The sequence below is a fragment of the Oryzias latipes genome, chromosome 4, assembly GCF_053564925.1.
Source record: "Oryzias latipes strain Hd-rR chromosome 4, Olatipes_Hd-rR_3.1".
NCBI classification, from domain to species: domain Eukaryota; kingdom Metazoa; phylum Chordata; class Actinopteri; order Beloniformes; family Adrianichthyidae; genus Oryzias; species Oryzias latipes.
In genome coordinates this window covers 21776336-21792303 of record NC_136240.1, presented here as the reverse complement: position 1 = coordinate 21792303, position 15968 = coordinate 21776336, and the positions used below count along the sequence as shown (strand labels likewise).

The 15968-nt window shown below is 42.1% G+C and overlaps 2 protein-coding genes across 3 annotated transcripts; one reads left to right on the top strand and one right to left on the bottom strand.

Moving 5' to 3' along the window:
* Nucleotides 1–8405: 8405 nt before the first annotated feature.
* Nucleotides 8406–9539, top strand: LOC101165449 (uncharacterized). Of its 2 annotated transcripts, none has more exons than XM_004085458.5 (4): nucleotides 8406–8522; nucleotides 8620–8678; nucleotides 8749–8898; nucleotides 9023–9539. In XM_004085458.5, the coding sequence occupies exons 1-4, from the start codon at nucleotides 8518–8520 to the stop codon at nucleotides 9466–9468; spliced, it is 660 nt and encodes a 219-aa protein (XP_004085506.1). In that variant the 5' UTR covers nucleotides 8406–8517; the 3' UTR covers nucleotides 9469–9539. The 2 variants fall into 2 exon arrangements, with proteins under 2 accessions (XP_004085506.1, XP_078802235.1); XM_078946109.1 differs by having other exon boundaries at nucleotides 8620–8680; nucleotides 8757–8898.
* Nucleotides 9540–14424: 4885 nt separating this feature from the next.
* On the bottom strand, nucleotides 14425–15635 carry LOC101165695 (uncharacterized). Its single transcript, XM_004085459.5, has 4 exons — nucleotides 15500–15635; nucleotides 15348–15406; nucleotides 15135–15284; nucleotides 14425–15009 (listed from the first exon to the last, which is right to left on the bottom strand). Exons 1-4 carry the CDS (start codon nucleotides 15502–15504, stop codon nucleotides 14564–14566), a joined length of 660 nt encoding a protein of 219 aa, XP_004085507.1. The 5' UTR covers nucleotides 15505–15635; the 3' UTR covers nucleotides 14425–14563.
* Nucleotides 15636–15968: the final 333 nt, after the last annotated feature.

Genomic DNA, 15968 nt, shown 5'->3' with positions numbered 1-15968 from the left:
ACTATAAAGTCGAATGTACAGTTGTACAAACATACTTTAGTGATCATGATGGGGTTCTTTGTCGTTTTACACATGTAAGTGACTGTTGATGATTGTGGCAAAGGAGAAAGGGAGAGATGGCGACATCTTTATCTCTTTTAAGTCACAAATGTCTGACTTAATATAAAACGTCAAATGTTGAACTCAATACATGCTGGTGTCAGTTGTTGTGGCGAAGGAGAAAGGGAGAGATGGCGACATCTTTATCTCTTTTAAGTCACTAACGTCTGACTTAATATAAAACGTCAAATGTTTAACCAAATACATGCTGGTGTCAGTTGTTGTGGCGAAGGAGACGGGGAGAGATGGTGACATCTTTATCTCTGTTAAGTCACAACGTCTGACTTAAATTAAAACGTCAAATGTTTAACCAAATACATGCTGGTGTCAGTTGTTGTGGCGAAGGAGACGGGGAGAGATGGCGACATCTTTATCTCTTTTAAGTCACAAACGTCTGACTTAATATAAAACGTCAAATGTTGAACTCAATACATGCTGGTGTCAGTTGTTGTGGCGAAGGAGAAGGGGAGAGATGGCGACATCTTTATCTCTTTTAAGTCACAAACGTCTGACTTGATATAAAACGTCAAATGTTTAACCAAATACATGCTGGTGTCAGTTGTTGTGGCGAAGGAGACGGGGAGAGATGGTGACATCTTTATCTCTGTTGAGTCACAACGTCTGACTTAAATTAAAACGTCAAATGTTTAACTAAATACATGCTGGTGTCAGTTGTTGTGGCGAAGGAGACGGGGAGAGATGGTGACATCTTTATCTCTGTTAAGTCACAATCCTCTGACTTTATGGAAATATGGTTTCTTTTCCTGCATCATGAATACATATAAGGCATTACAAATTTACATTTTTTTCTGTAGTTAGCAATTGAGTAAAGAATCAAAATCCTTTTTTTGCATATTTCTAAATTTCAAACCATCTGATTTACAAACATATTCCAAGTACTCAAAAAGTACTTCAGAAAGTAATTGAAATTTATGTATCTATTGCATTCCTATGGCCTAGTTATTCATGATGCAGGTTTTGCTTTCCTTGCCATGTGACTTCAAAAAAGCAAAAGACATTGGTAATGGTACTCCCAGTTACTGGGATGGGGTTCGATTCCCTACAATGTCCGTGTTCTGAGGTCACATAAACATTTTTTTAATGTCAGTGAATATATGTCTTCATGAATTAACTTTTTTAATCAGAGAAATTTCTATAAATCTCGCCATAGGAGAATCCCCACCGCACCCACCCAGACTAGAACATCAACGGGGTCCACTTCACAGCCGTGAGGCTGCAAAGTTAAACTCCAGCTTCCCCAGAAAGGGCAACAACCACAGACCAAGCCGACAAGCCCTGGCAGAAAAAATCCGCACAAGAAACACTGCAGTCTGTTCCAAAAAAATATATAGTTTTGCCATTGCCTTGCAGATCACAGTAAAAGTGATTTAGTTTTCCAGTAATGTCAGTCAAAACTGCAAGTTCAAATTTACCATATTCTTATTCATACTCACCATATTCAGCAGACATCTCTAATAGCACCTTGAAAATCCTGTGCTGTTTTGCTTTGCAGCTGAGGTTTTTTATGATTTTCACAATAGGAGTCATTATGTGTCCAGAGCCAATCACTTCTGCACATAAGGCCTGCTGGTGAATGAAGCAGCAGTAATGCAGACATTTTGGAAAGTCTGGGTCAGCTTTACAGTGAGTGATGAAACCTGTTTGTCTATTGATCATAGCAGGAGCCCCGTCTGCAGGTATGGCTACCAACTTTTCTAATGGTACCTTTTTCTGCACAAAAACTCCTTCACCGTGTTATACATTAAAACTCCTCTTGTAGTTGTCTGTTAGGGCAGTTGTGTCAATCATGTTAAATGTAGCTTGCAGCTCCAGAAACCAGAAGGAAGACTGAAGCCAAACGGTTCGAGCAGGGCGTTGTTCTTGGGGCGGTCGCCCATGCCAGGCGGTCGCACGTGCTCGGGCCCGCTAAATGCTACTTGTAGCTTTAATTATTATTATTATTATTATTCTACCGGAAGATTCGCCTTTTTGAGGCCTTTAACATACCCCAAAACTCACCAAATTTGGCACACACATCAAGAGTCGCGAAAAATTTCGTATTTTGTAGGAGATTGGCATGGGCGCACAAAAACGGCTCGATAGCGCCACCTACAGTGACTTTTGTCCCGACGCCCCGCATAGGCTTCAACGTACAAGCTTGATTTTTAAAGGGCATGTTCTTCAGATGGAGACCTACAAAAAAGTCTGAAAGGACCCACCTGTCACTCGCACAGGAAGTCTGATATATTGAGGTCAATATGTCATTTTTGCTTCATTTTGGACATTTGCAGGCCTCGCTCTAGAACGAACTCCTCCTAGAGATTTTGGAGTAATGACTCCAAACTTTGGTTTTGTAAACTAGACACATGTCCGATGTTAAATTGCGAAGCTTTTAAGTTTTTACGGTTGTTTGTAACCGTGGCGGCGCGCCGAAAATGGAGGTCATTTTGAAAACACGCCATGAAAAGAAAAATGGCCATTACTCAGCCATGCAAAATCCAATCTGATCCAAAATTGATATGCATGATTGTAGTCTGACTTTGACCACATCAGAAGTGGAAAAATCCAGAACAGGTGTAGCGCCACCTGCTGGCAAAAGGAAATGACATGTTTTACTTGGAGCATCACTGCTCCAAGTAGGATGAGCCGACACACCTCAAAATGATGTCCACCTGTTAAAAAGCCATTGAAGTTTACTCTGATAAAAAGCCATAACTTTCAATGCAGGGGTGTGGTCGTGACAGAGCGGCGAAGTTGGGCGTCTCGCCATGCACACAAAAGTTGCTCTCACGTGCACATTCCTTGTCCAATCTCACTGAAATTCAATAGAGGTGATGAGGCTTCCATTCTGAACCCATGGATATGACAATCTTGGACGAGCTCCATAGCGCCACCTAGATATTGACAAATACATTTTATGTCACATTCTGACCTATCTTTTCTCTGTGCTTTGTCCGACATTCATAAAATTACAACAGGAGATACTCACAAGGGTCTTCTCTCATCGTCTAAAGTTTCATGGGTGTACACCTGACGGTGCCTTCGCAAGCCACCACCAAACAGGAAGTGGTTGATTGCGTTGCAGTCAGATAATTAAAAATTCATAAAAAATCAGCCGTTTGTATCACAAGGCTGAGATTTCAGAATGAGATGCCTCTTACATATTTCCAACTTAGATATACAGCACTTGCATGGGTGAACAAAAACGGCTCAATAGCGCCACCTACCATGTTTGTTTTTGAGAGCCCCGCCATGTTCTTTAACATACAAGCTTGATTTTTACAGGACATGTTCATCAGATGGAGACCTACAAAAAAGTCTCGTGGTACCAAGCTGTCAGTTGCACAGGAAGTCTGCTATATTGGTGTCAATATGTCATTTTTGCTGAATTTTGGTCATTTGCAGGCCTCGTTCTAGAACGAACTCCTCCTAGAGATTTTTGAACAATGACTCCAAACTTTGGTTTTGTAAACTAAACACATGTCCGATCCTAAATTGCGAAGCTTTAAAGTTTTTACGGTTGTTTGTGAACGTGGCGGCGCGTCAAAATTTGAGGTCATTTCGAAATCACGCCATGAAAAGAAAAATGGCCATTACTCAGCCATAAATATTCTAATCTGATCCAAATTTGTTGTGCATGATTGTAGTCTGACTCTGAACACATCTGCAGTGGAAATATCCGAAACAGGTGTAGCGCCACCTGTTGGCAACAGGAAATGACATGTTTTACTTGGAGCATCAATGCTCCAAGTAGGATGAGCAAACACACCTCAAAATGACGTCCACCTGTTGAAAAGCAATTGAAGTTTATTCTGATAAAAAACCATATCTTTCAACGCAGGGGTGTGGTCGTGACAGAGCGGCAAAGTTGGGCGTCTCGCCATGCACAAATGTTGCTCTCACGTGCACATTCCTTGTCCAATCTTACTGAATTTCAACGGATATGATGAAGCTTCCATTCTGAACCCATGGATATGACAACTTTGGACGAGCTCTATAGCGCCTCCTAGTTATTGCATAGGGCACGTTCTGCCCTGTATTTCCTCTGCGCTTTGTCTGATGTGCATGAAATTAAAACTGGAGATACTCAGAAGGGTCCTCTCTCATCATCTAAAGTTTCATGGCTGCACATCTGACGGTGCCTGCGTAAGGCACTGCCAAACAGGAAGTGGTCGATTGTGTTGCAGTCATAGAAAAAGCTTGATAGGAAATCAGCCGTTTGTCTCAGGAAGCTGAGATTTCAGAATTAGATGCGTCTTACAAAGCCCCACGTTTGAGAAGCAGCACTATACGTACGAGAAACATTTAACCACCTTAATCACCCTATTGTGCTGAAAGCAAATTTTTGGACATTTTGACTTAAGCAAATATTTTTATTATAACTTCTGTTTAGTTTATCAGCACCAAAATAAAAAATATTTACATTTATAAAATGAACTGGTCAACTCTAGGATTTTATTTATTCAATCTTACATCCTCAAGCTTTTCATCAGTCTCCCCTGCTGCAGGAGTGGAGTTAGCCCCCCCCCAACCCCCGGCTGTGTGCTCACATGTAAATTAGCCAGGAGTGGCAGACAGAAAGTAGAACAGTTAGAAAGCCTAGTTCAACACTAAAATACAGCAATTTCCGTCATCCGTAGCACTAATCATTGCTTTTTTATTCATCCAAAATACAATTAACTTTATATTTTATCTTTTTTTTTTTTACAAACAAAACATATGAATGTGCTCCAAAACAAAACCCAGCCTCAGTACACTCCTACAGATGTAACATCAGACAGTAAATGTCTCTTTTATGCTTTTTTAATCAATGCTGCAACTTCTTTTCATTTCCTTTCTATACATCCAATGAAATTAAACTACAACGACAACAAACACAACATATAGCAAATGTCTCTAAGAAGATTGCATATATACAATATGCACCACCTTTAAACACCAAAGAAATAACAAATCTTTCTAATAAAATCACAAAAAATGGAACACAAAATGTAAAACCCAAATTAGGAATTGCAATTTTAAAAAGATACATTTTTCAGCAGCTTTTCAAAATCAATCACATATTTTACTCTTCTGTGGATGAAACAAAGAAGTCCAGAATAATGTAGCCACTTCTCCAAAGTCTCTGTCACCTTCAGTTTTAAACAAAGTCTGTGAAAATCCATTATACATTGGTCACATGTATTCGGAGACCTGCTAAAAGTGCACAATTGTAAAAGCTCTTATATAGACAACTGTTTGTTTGCTTAGAGCTCTAAATATAAAAAAATGCTTTTTATCAACTAGACACAGATGGAGAACCACATCAACTGGAATAGTAACAGGGTGGCATGTTTAGGTTTAAACTTACATCAATAGACAACATGAAGCTGTTCATCACATTTTTGACCTAAACATGTAAACACATCCTTGGCTCTGCGGTTAGGAAATGGTAATTGGGAATCTCTTCATACCAGGAGCCAGCCTGAACATTGGAACATCACCACAGTGCCCATCCAGACTGGGACAGCAACGGGGTCCACTTCACAGCCATGAGGCTGCTATGTTTAACTCCAGCTGTCCCAGCAAGGGAGACAACTGCAGCAACATCCACTGACCAAGCCGGCAAGCCCTGGCAGAAAAGATCCCTACAAGAAAAACACTGGCTCAGGCAGGCTGGTCAATAAAAAAATATAGTTTTGCCAATGTCTTGCAGCTCGCAGATCAAGTGGTTTAGTTTTCCAGTAATGTCAGTCAAGAATACAAGTTCAGATTCACCATATTCATATTCACCATATTCAGCAGATATCTCCACCAATAGCACCTTTAAAATCCTGTTCTGTTTTGCTTTGCAGCTGAGGTTTTTTATGCTTTTCACAATAGGAGTCATTATGTGTCCAGAGCCAATCACTTCTGCACATAAGGCCTACTGGTGAATGACGCAGCAGTAATGCAGACATTTTGGAAAGTCTGGGTCAGCTTTACAGTGAGTGATGAAACCTGTTTGTCGGTCAATCATAGCAGGAGCCCCGTCTGAAGGTATGGCTACCAGCTTTTCTAATGGTACCTTTTTCTGCACAAAAACTCCTTCACCATGTTATACATTTCAACTCCTCTTGTAGTTGTCTGTTAGGGCAGATGTGTCAGGAGTTCTTCTCTTGTGGAAACCAAAAGCTATGCTGTACTGTTGCCGTCCACAGACTCATCACACTGGACGTTAACCACCTGCACTTTGCAAGATCCCGGTCCAGCTAATTGGCCAAGTTATCAGACATAGCTGACACTCATCTAGACATTGTAGTGGAAATTGAATGAGTTCTATTGTTCTCATCCTTAGGGACAGTGATAGCAATTATCATTGCTTGTTTCTTAATCTGATAAAACCTTCTTCTACTTGATGAGAAAATGAGCAGGCCTAAACGAGGCTTAGATTTAAGAATTTTTTTAATGCTATATGCATAAGTCTTTGTCCTTTAAGGCAACAGATTGCAGTCTACCCCCCCCCCCCCCCCCCCCCCACAGGCTGCTGTCATATTAACATTAGCTTGGAGCTCCAGAATGGACAAGAAAAAACAATGAGAATGGCTCGAGCAGGGCGTTGCTCACGGGGCGGTCGCTCGTGCCAGGCGGTGGCACGTGCTCGGGCCCGATAAATGCTACTTGTAGCTTTAATTTCATATTGAATTCAAAATGTGGTTTGTAAAAGAACGGGCGGTGTTCACTGAAGATCAGAACATTCGATACCAATACCTGAGATCAGAGAAAGGCTCAAAAATGGATGGAAAGTCATGCTTGCAACACCAAATATGTGCAGCCAAGATGGGCAATAAGCGTGTTTGAGATCACCCAGGTGGACGCAACGTTGCGCAGATCACCTGGTGTGTGACGTATGTTATTGCTCCAACATCGCCTCTCAATCATCGTATAAATATCACGAGTGAGGGGCGGGAGCAAGGCACCTACCTAAGCTAATGCAGCTGCAAATTTAGTACTCCACTGACTGCAAGCCGTCCGAATGACTACAAAACAATGCATTATGGGAAACGTGTCCTGACGGTTTTTGTAGTTGAGTGATCAATTAAAATATTTAAAATACCTATTGATGAAAAAAATGTACCGGTACATACATCACAAAACATTAAAATAAATATAAAAGATATAATAACACAGATCATACTAAAGAGGAGAGGCATATTAATACTAAATTGAATGTTAAGGACAACTCCAATTTCCTGTTCTCCTTCAGTCTCGCTGCAGTTGAGCGTTTGCCTACATCTCCCCTGGAGGGGAGTGGGAAAGGGGGACAATGCATGAATTGCACTGCACCAAACGGAGGCATGGAGGACCAAATGATGAATAAATGATCAAGATTAGAGGACAGCAGAGGAGAAGTAGGTGAGGATAGAGGACAGGACCCTGGTGCACCATACTTTCTCCCAGTTTCAAACGTCTAGAAGCCTACAAACAGCTAATTTTTCTTGTTATTGAGTTTAATTCAAACATCTTAATAGTAAGTTCAATATTCTCTGATTATTAGCTAGTCTGGCAACAAGCCTGTCCAAAAAGAATGTTTTAAGCCTAACTTTGAATATAGAAACGGTGTCTGCCTCTCTAACATGAGCTGAGAGCTTACTCCATAAGACAAGGGCTGGGTGGCTAAAGGCTCTACCTCCAACTGTCATCATTCTCTTTTGGCTTTTCCCACCAGAGGTTGCCACAGCGAATCATCCTTCCTCATGTGAACGAGTTGCATGGTAAACCTGGCAACGTTTTACGCTGGATACCCTTCCTGACGCAACCCTCTCAATATGTCCAGGCTTGCGACCTGCACAGGAGTAGATAAGGGAATATGGAGCAGCCCGGATTTGAACCCTGGTGTCACGGACTGAAGGCGCCATAAACCAGCACGAGCTAAACTGGCTCCCTCTACCTCCAACTTTAGAAATTCTGGGAACGACAAGCAGTCCAGCATGTTGTCAGCAAAGTGTTGTGTTTGGTTGGTAATAGACTTTGGTAGAGATCTTTAATATAGATAGGATGGGGATATACGATTTAAGGTCTTATAGGTTTGCAGGGGGATTTTGAACTTGACTCTAGATTCAACTGGGAGCCACTGAAGTGAAACTAACACAGGAGTAATGTGTTGTCTTCTGCTAATTCCTGCTAATAATGCTGCTAAGATGACATTTGGGAGTTTGTTCAATAAACAAAAACCCCAAAAATGAATTAATACCATCAACCAGAAAATTAAATATTTGTGTTAATAATTTTTTGTGTTAAACATTTATTTTTTCCATTGTCACCATGGAGAAGACTAAATCGGTTGCAGCTGATTCCACTCAACAATCAACTTCAGGTTGAATAATCTCTTAAAAGCAGCTCCTATTCTAAAAATGTCACTGAGCTTTGAGTTACATCAGTCCAGTAAACTGCTGCATAATGTGGTTAGTAGTTTGGGCTTTAACTTGTTCATATGGTTCTTCCATTTCAAGAGGATTGCTGAATTGAGAAAACATGTAAATTTGCTTTGTCACTTTGCAGGGTGTTGTGGATTTCCTGTCTGTTCATTGGAAGCATCAGCTGCTTTCCTCAACAAGGAGGTAAGATTTCTTTATTCAAAGTACAGGATTTTTTGACGAAAACTTCTAACATGGAACCATTTCTCCTCAGGCAGTGGTGTTCCTTCTCCCATGTGGCTTCCACGCTCATATTCTGGACAAGCTCCATCAAAGCCAGTCTATGAGGGAACCTCTGAGCAAGCTGGTGGTCTGGACAGTTACAGCAGTTTTCCCTGGTCTTACGGCAGCAACACTGCTGGAGGTGGGAACATTTTTAAATATAAATCACAACCAGAGATCAGATAATTACGCAAACATTTACTGACTATGGATCACAGCAGATCTGTTTCCTGATGACTGCTTAAAACTAAAATGATTACTTCCAGGTCCTTCAGACAGTGGCAGCTCTGAGGCCACATGGTATACTGCAATGTCCTCTGGACAGGAACCATCCAAGCCATCCCATCAGAAACCTACAGGACAATCCAGCACTTATGGCAGCTACAGTGGCCCCTACACTGCTGGGGGAGCCCACAGTTTCTCTGGCTCTCAGCAGTACGGTGCACAGAGCAGTCAGTCTGGAGGGGCTGAGCAGGAGAGCTGGGGATCTTCATCTGATGGCGAGGATGAGGACGAGCCCGTCTTCACCCCAGTGAGTGAGGAGGATCAGGTGTACGCTTCAAAGTCTCGTTCTCGCTACAACCAGAAGCGGCTGCTGTTCAGTCAGTTCCGCTACACCCCAACAGAACCACGGCAGCCTCAGGAGCCAGTGTTTCCACACACGGGTAAAACATCTCAACACGGCAAAGGTCCAGTCAAAGGAGGCCACTGAAGATCTCTATGGTGATGCTGCTAACACAAGAGATGTGGTTTCTGTAGTCTAAATAAAATGATTCAATCATTCCTTGTTTCCATATGTTCTTCGTGAAGTTGCATGCATTAACAATGTTTACTAAAGAATTAACTTTACTTTGCAGTAATGTACCCCACTTATGACATGTCATCTAAAATTGACATCCCTTCAAAAGAGACTTATTTTTTTTATTCCCCCCCCCCCAATTGAATTTTATGGAGACTGGTTCAGCTGGGCAAAGCTCTTGTGTTGCATGCCAGCACAAGGCATCTATTTTGTGCTTTAGAATCCACTGGAAATACAGTTGCAAGTAAAGACTAAATTTGAAAGTATTCCCAAACACTTGACACTTTCCCCACTAGATTAAACTTTTTGCATTGACATTAGGTGCTGGCCATGCAATGGACTGGGTGACCTGTCCAGACTGTGCCCCACCTTTGCCCTGGAACTGGCTCCAGTAATCCCAAATAAGTATTCAGCAGCTTTAGGACGCGTGTGTGTATATATAGTGAGGAAAAGTATTTGATCACCCTGTGGTTTAGAAGGTTTTCCTTAGAAAACATGGTCTAAAATTTTCATAGGTGCATTTCCACAGTGAGACAAAATCTGAAGAAACATTCAGAGATCACAAACTATTTATTACTGTGACAAGTATTTGATCACTTTATCAGATTTCTGACCAGCAAAGACCTGCTGTTCTGCTTTTAAATAGTCCAACTCCACTTTGCTCATGATTCTAAATTAGTGGCACCTGTTTGAGGTCATTAGCTTGCATAAAGGCACCTGTGCACCCCACAGTAAGAAGTCTAACAATCCAACATGGGCAAAACGAAAGAGCTGTCAAAAGACACAAACAAAATTGTAGACCTTCACAAAGCTAGAAGTGGCTACAGGGCAATTGCCAAGCAGCTTGGTGAGAAAAGAACTGTTGGAGCAATAGTCAAAAAATGGAAGAGGCTAATGATGACTGTCGGTGTCCCTCGGACTGGGGCCCCTAGCAAGATCTCACCTCACGGGGTATCGATGATGCTAAGGAAGGTGAAGAATCAGCCCAGGACCACACGGGAGGAGCTGGTCAATGACCTGAAGAGAGCTGGGACCACCGTTTCCAAGGCTACTATAAGTAATACATTAAAACATCATGGTTTAAAATCATGTATTGCACGGAAGGTTCCCCTGCTGAAGTCAGCCGATGTCAAGGCCCATCTGAAGTTTGCCAATGACCATCTTGATGATCCAGAGGAGCCATGGGAGAAAGTCTTGTGGTCAGATGAGACCAAAATAGAACTTTTAAGCCTTAACTCCATTCGGCGTGTTTGGAGGAGGAAGAAGAAGGAGCATCATCCCACGAACACCATACAGAGAAGCACGGGGGTGGAAGCATCATGCTCTGGGGATATTTTTCTGCACAGGGGACAGGAAGACTGCACTCTATTAAGGAGAGGATGAACGGGGCTCTGTATTGTGAGATATTGGGCAAAAACCTCCTTACCTCAGTCAGAGCGTTGAAGATGGGTCGTGGCTGGGTCTTTTAGCATGACAATGACCCAAAGCACACAGCCAAGAAAACCAAGGAGTGGCTCTGTAAAGGCCCGTACACACCGGGACGAATATTCGCCAGGCGTTATTCGCCAGCGTTTTTCGCCACGTTTTTTGTGTTCACACCCAGGCGATTTTCGCTGACGATGAGTGGAGTGAACATGCAATTTCATTCCCTGACATTAGATGGCGCTTAATGTAAAACAGAAATACTCCTGTACACAAGGTGGCGCTGCGCAACTTTACGCTTCTTAAAGTCGCTTTTCACTCAGAAGAAGAGAGCAAGTTTTTACACGCTTGTCAGAATCAAACAAAGAAAACATGAATATTTCAAGCACCAGTAGCTCCAACTGGTGCTTGGTTCGGGGATGTTTTAGAATGTCCGTCATTATTGCTTCGCGGCTGTGTAGACGTTACTTGGCGTCTAACTTCTTCGCTGGTATGTATGCTCAGCAAGGCAGTTTTGTGTTTGAGCGCCCCCAAGTTGTGTTTTACTGTAACTTCAGATGCTCCAGACACGTGAGCAAAAGCGCCGTTCTCATTGGTCGAGTAGATTTCGACGCGACGCGTCGAAAAAAAAAAACGAACCCGAGGCGTTTTTTTTTTTTGACGCTTTAACGCCTGGCGTTTTTTCGCGTCGGTGTGCACACTCTCATTGGGGCCCTTTGTTTAGTCACGAGGCGTTAAACGTCGGCGAAAATCGCCGGCGAAATTCGTCCCGGTGTGAACAGGCCTTTAGAAGCATATCAGGGTTCTGGAGTGGCTTAGCCAGTCTCCAGACCTAAATCCAATAGAGAATCTTTGGAGGGAGCTGAAACTCTGTGTTGCTCAGCAACAGCCCCGAATCCTGACAGAACTAGAGAAGATCTGTATGGAGGAGTGGGCCAAAATCCCTGCTGTAGTGTGTAAAAACCTAGTGAAGAACTACAGGAACCGCTTGACCTCTCTAATTGTAAACAAAGGCTTCTGTGCCAAATATTAAAGTTGTTTAACTCAAGTGATCAAATACTTATTTGTCACGGTAATATACAAATAAATTGTTTTAAAAAAATCATTCGTGATTTCTGAATGTTTCTTCAGATTCTGTGTCTCACTGTAGAAATGCACCTATGTTGAAAATTTTAGACCCCCTCCATGTTTTCTAAGTGGGAGAACTTGCTAAATCAAATGGTGATCAAATACTTATTGAGCTCACTGTATGTATGATTTAAGTGTTTGGATAACTACTGTTCCCCAAAAAACTGAACTGGAAAGGGCTTATTTAAGAAAAAGGGAATAACTGCATTTACTAGTGGACATAGGCCATCATACTAAACTGATATTTAGTGATTGGTTTACTTTGCAAGGATCAAGTTCTCATTCAACTGAGATTTTTTTTAACCAAAATGGAAGAAGTTGTTAAAGGTCAAAGTCTTTGACATTAGGATGGACAGCAAATGCTCTGGAAATGCATGACCTTTACAAACCCCCTGCACAGTACAATATCATTGAGTCAAATTACTTCACAGCTTTACTGAACAAGAACAGAGTGAAGATATTTGGACATAACCCATAACTGAGGCACGGAAACTGTGTTCAAATCTTATTTGTCCAAAATGTTATCAAAGAAAAGCTTTTAGTTCCAATTTTTACCTGAAGACAGGATTTATGCTAAGCAGAAAATGTGGGAAAATATTCAATACTTAAGGCACCACAGGGGATTTGGAACACGAAATGGCTGAGGATACTCTGTGCTGTTAACTGGCAAAAGGTGAATTTAAATCAGAACTGACATTAAATGTGTAAATCTGACATTTTGAATTAAATGGAATGGATTTAATAGGAAATACACCATATGGGACAGAGTTAACAGCACAGATTACACTGCAAAGAAACAAATTCGATTTTTTTTAAATTGTTCAGAAAGTCAAAAACCAAAATCAAATAGTATGCCAAGGAAATGGAATGGAAAAAAATGTAGTTTACTGGACCCAATGATGTTTGGAAGAAAGACTCCTGCAAAGGGGTCTCTTGAATTTTTACTGTGGATGAGTAGCTCGGTTGGTAAGGTGAGCGCAGGAATCCAGGGTTCGATTCCCGGAGGGGAAGAAACAATGGTACTGGGGGCAATTACCATATCAATGACGAGCAGTAAACATCACTCAGTGAAGGTCCTTAGGCAAGGCCCTTAACGCTACTGCCTCCCGAGCACAGTTCAGTTGCAGCTCACCACTCCCCCAGGGGGATGGGTCAAATGCGGAGAATTTCTCCATTGAGGGATAAAAAAAAGAAAATGTTTAACTCTACAGTGTTGCTTTATACACTTCAAAAACGTGATTTGTGGAGTAAAGCAAATACTATCAAACAAGTCTTGTTTTATTGTGAGATAAAAGTTACCACGTGGAAAGGGAAAAGCTCAATACATTAAACCAGCATGGGTTTTGGTGCTTGTGTTGAAAGGCTAAATGCCGAGCCTTTTCATTAGCTAGAAAAAAGGACGTCTTGACTGTACTGAAAAGAAAAAAATGAAAGAAAAAAGACTAACTATATGTGGGGTGGCTGTGGTCGACATCTGATCGGAACATTACAGGTTCAATTCCCACCTTGCCCACCCATGTGTCAAAGTGCCCTTGGGCAAGACACTGAACACCACCTTGCCTCTGGTGGAAGGCTGGTGCAAGTGTTCAGCAGCAGAGCCACCATTGTGTGAATGGTACTGACTAAAGCACCTTGGGCCTGCAAGGAAAGGAAGCGCCGCACAATGCCATTTAACCCTTGTGACATCTTAGATGACCCCACCCTTGCATTGATGTGTTCTCCCTACCATGACAAAAAGTGGATAAATTTCATGTAATCTATGGACACCAGTGAAGATCAGTCATTGAAGAAAAAAAAAGTTCAGCGCACTGGCTAGTGGGTCTAGATGAGCCAACTCCCAATGTTGAAATGCCTAGGATAGCACAAGGGTTACAGAAAGACATTTCCAACAATTGTGAACTGCCCCCCCCAGTAGAATGCCAATAAAAAAGGTCACTTGACCATTAGTTAAGTATACCTTGCATCTGATAAGTTTTCATGTTTGCCCTACATTTGGTAATGCATGGCAGTGTTTTAGTTTAGTGCACCAGTTGCTCTCTTCCAAGACTCCAGTTTGAAACCACCACTTTGAGCAGGCTGAAAGTGCTTGGCATGAATCAGATTGAAGTTTTCTGGGTAACTGGGCTCTGTAATAAGTTATGCTCCATTGAGCTTTAATTCTGGAAGTGTTGAATATTACAGATATTTGTGATGTAGCTAAACTGAACTGCTTCAAGAACCTAATGCACCTGCCACCATTAAGGTCAAGCGCTGAAATAAGCCTTAACTCTATAAGTATGACCTTGAAGAAAATAAATTGATACATTTGGTAGACAAACATGACTTCAAACCATTTATTTGACCTTAAGGAAAAAGCAGCAGCTTAAGTTTAGGATGTGGAACTTAGAAAAGTAAAGTAGTGCATGCCAACAGCTACATAAACGCATGCATAGTTCTGGTCGCATCACCACAGGGATCTTCAGTAGCCTCCTTTGACTGGACCTTTGCCGTGTTGAGATGTTTTACCCGTGTGTGGAAACACTGGCTCCTGAGGCTGCCGTGGTTCTGTTGGGGTGTAGCGGAACTGACTGAACAGCAGCCGCTTCTGGTTGTAGCGAGAACGAGACTTTGAAGCGTACACCTGATCCTCCTCACTCACTGGGGTGAAGACGGGCTCGTCCTCATCCTCGCCATCAGATGAAGAGCTCCAGCTCTCCTGCTCAGCCCCTCCAGACTGACTGCTCTGTGCACCGTACTGCTGAGAGCCAGAGAAACTGTGGGCTCCCCCAGCAGTGTAGGGGCCACTGTAGCTGCCATAAGTGCTGGATTGTCCTGTAGGTTTCTGATGGGATGGCTTGGATGGTTCCTGTCCAGAGGACATTGCAGTATACCATGTGGCCTCAGAGCTGCCACTGTCTGAAGGACCTGGAAGTAATCGTTTTAGTTTTACGCATTCATCAGAAGACATAACTATTGTGATCCATAGTCAGTAAATGTTTGTGCAATTATCTGATCTCTGGTTGTGATTTATATTTAGTAAATGTCATCACCTCCAGCAGCGTTGCTGCCATAAGACCAGGGAAAACTGCTGTAACTGTCCAGACCACCAGCTTGCTCAGAGGTTCCCTCATAGACTGGCTTTGATGGAGCTTGTCCAGAATATGAGCGTGGAAGCCACATGGGAGAAGGAAAACCACTGCCTGAGGAGAAATGGTTCAAGTTAGAAATTATCATTTCCCGTGCTTTGGATAAAGAAATCTTACCTCCTTGTTGAGGAAAGCAGCTGATGCTTCCAATGAGCAGACAGGAAATCCACAACACCCTGCAAAGTGACAAAGCAAATTTACATGTTTTCTCAAACAGTCCTCTTGAAATGGAAGCACTACATCAACAAGTTAAAGCCCAAACTACTAACCACATTATGCAGCAGTTTACTGGACTGATGTAGCTCAAAGCTCAGTGACATAATAGAATAGGACCTGCTTTTGAGAGATTATTCAACCTGAAGTTGATTGTTGAGTGGAATCAGCTGCAACCGATTTAGTCTTCTCTATGGTGACAATGGAAAAAAAATGTTTAACACATTCCAGATTCCAGTTGTCTCATCCGTGCTCCAGTACTTGGATTTGGACCCTGTCTCTGGCTGGTCTCGCGCCCCCACGCGTCCCCCAACTTCATCTGGATCAGGGGTCGGCAACTTTTTTTAATCAAATAGCCATTTGGGACCGCCCCTAATAAAAAAGAAAGCACCTGGAGCCACAACCCGTTTTGACGTCATTATTTATATTATGCATGTATATATTATTCAAAGGTGCTCATTACGTCAATCTTCAATGAGTGTAGATCGCGGTCCAGAAAAGATAAAAAAAAAAAAAAGTACTTCT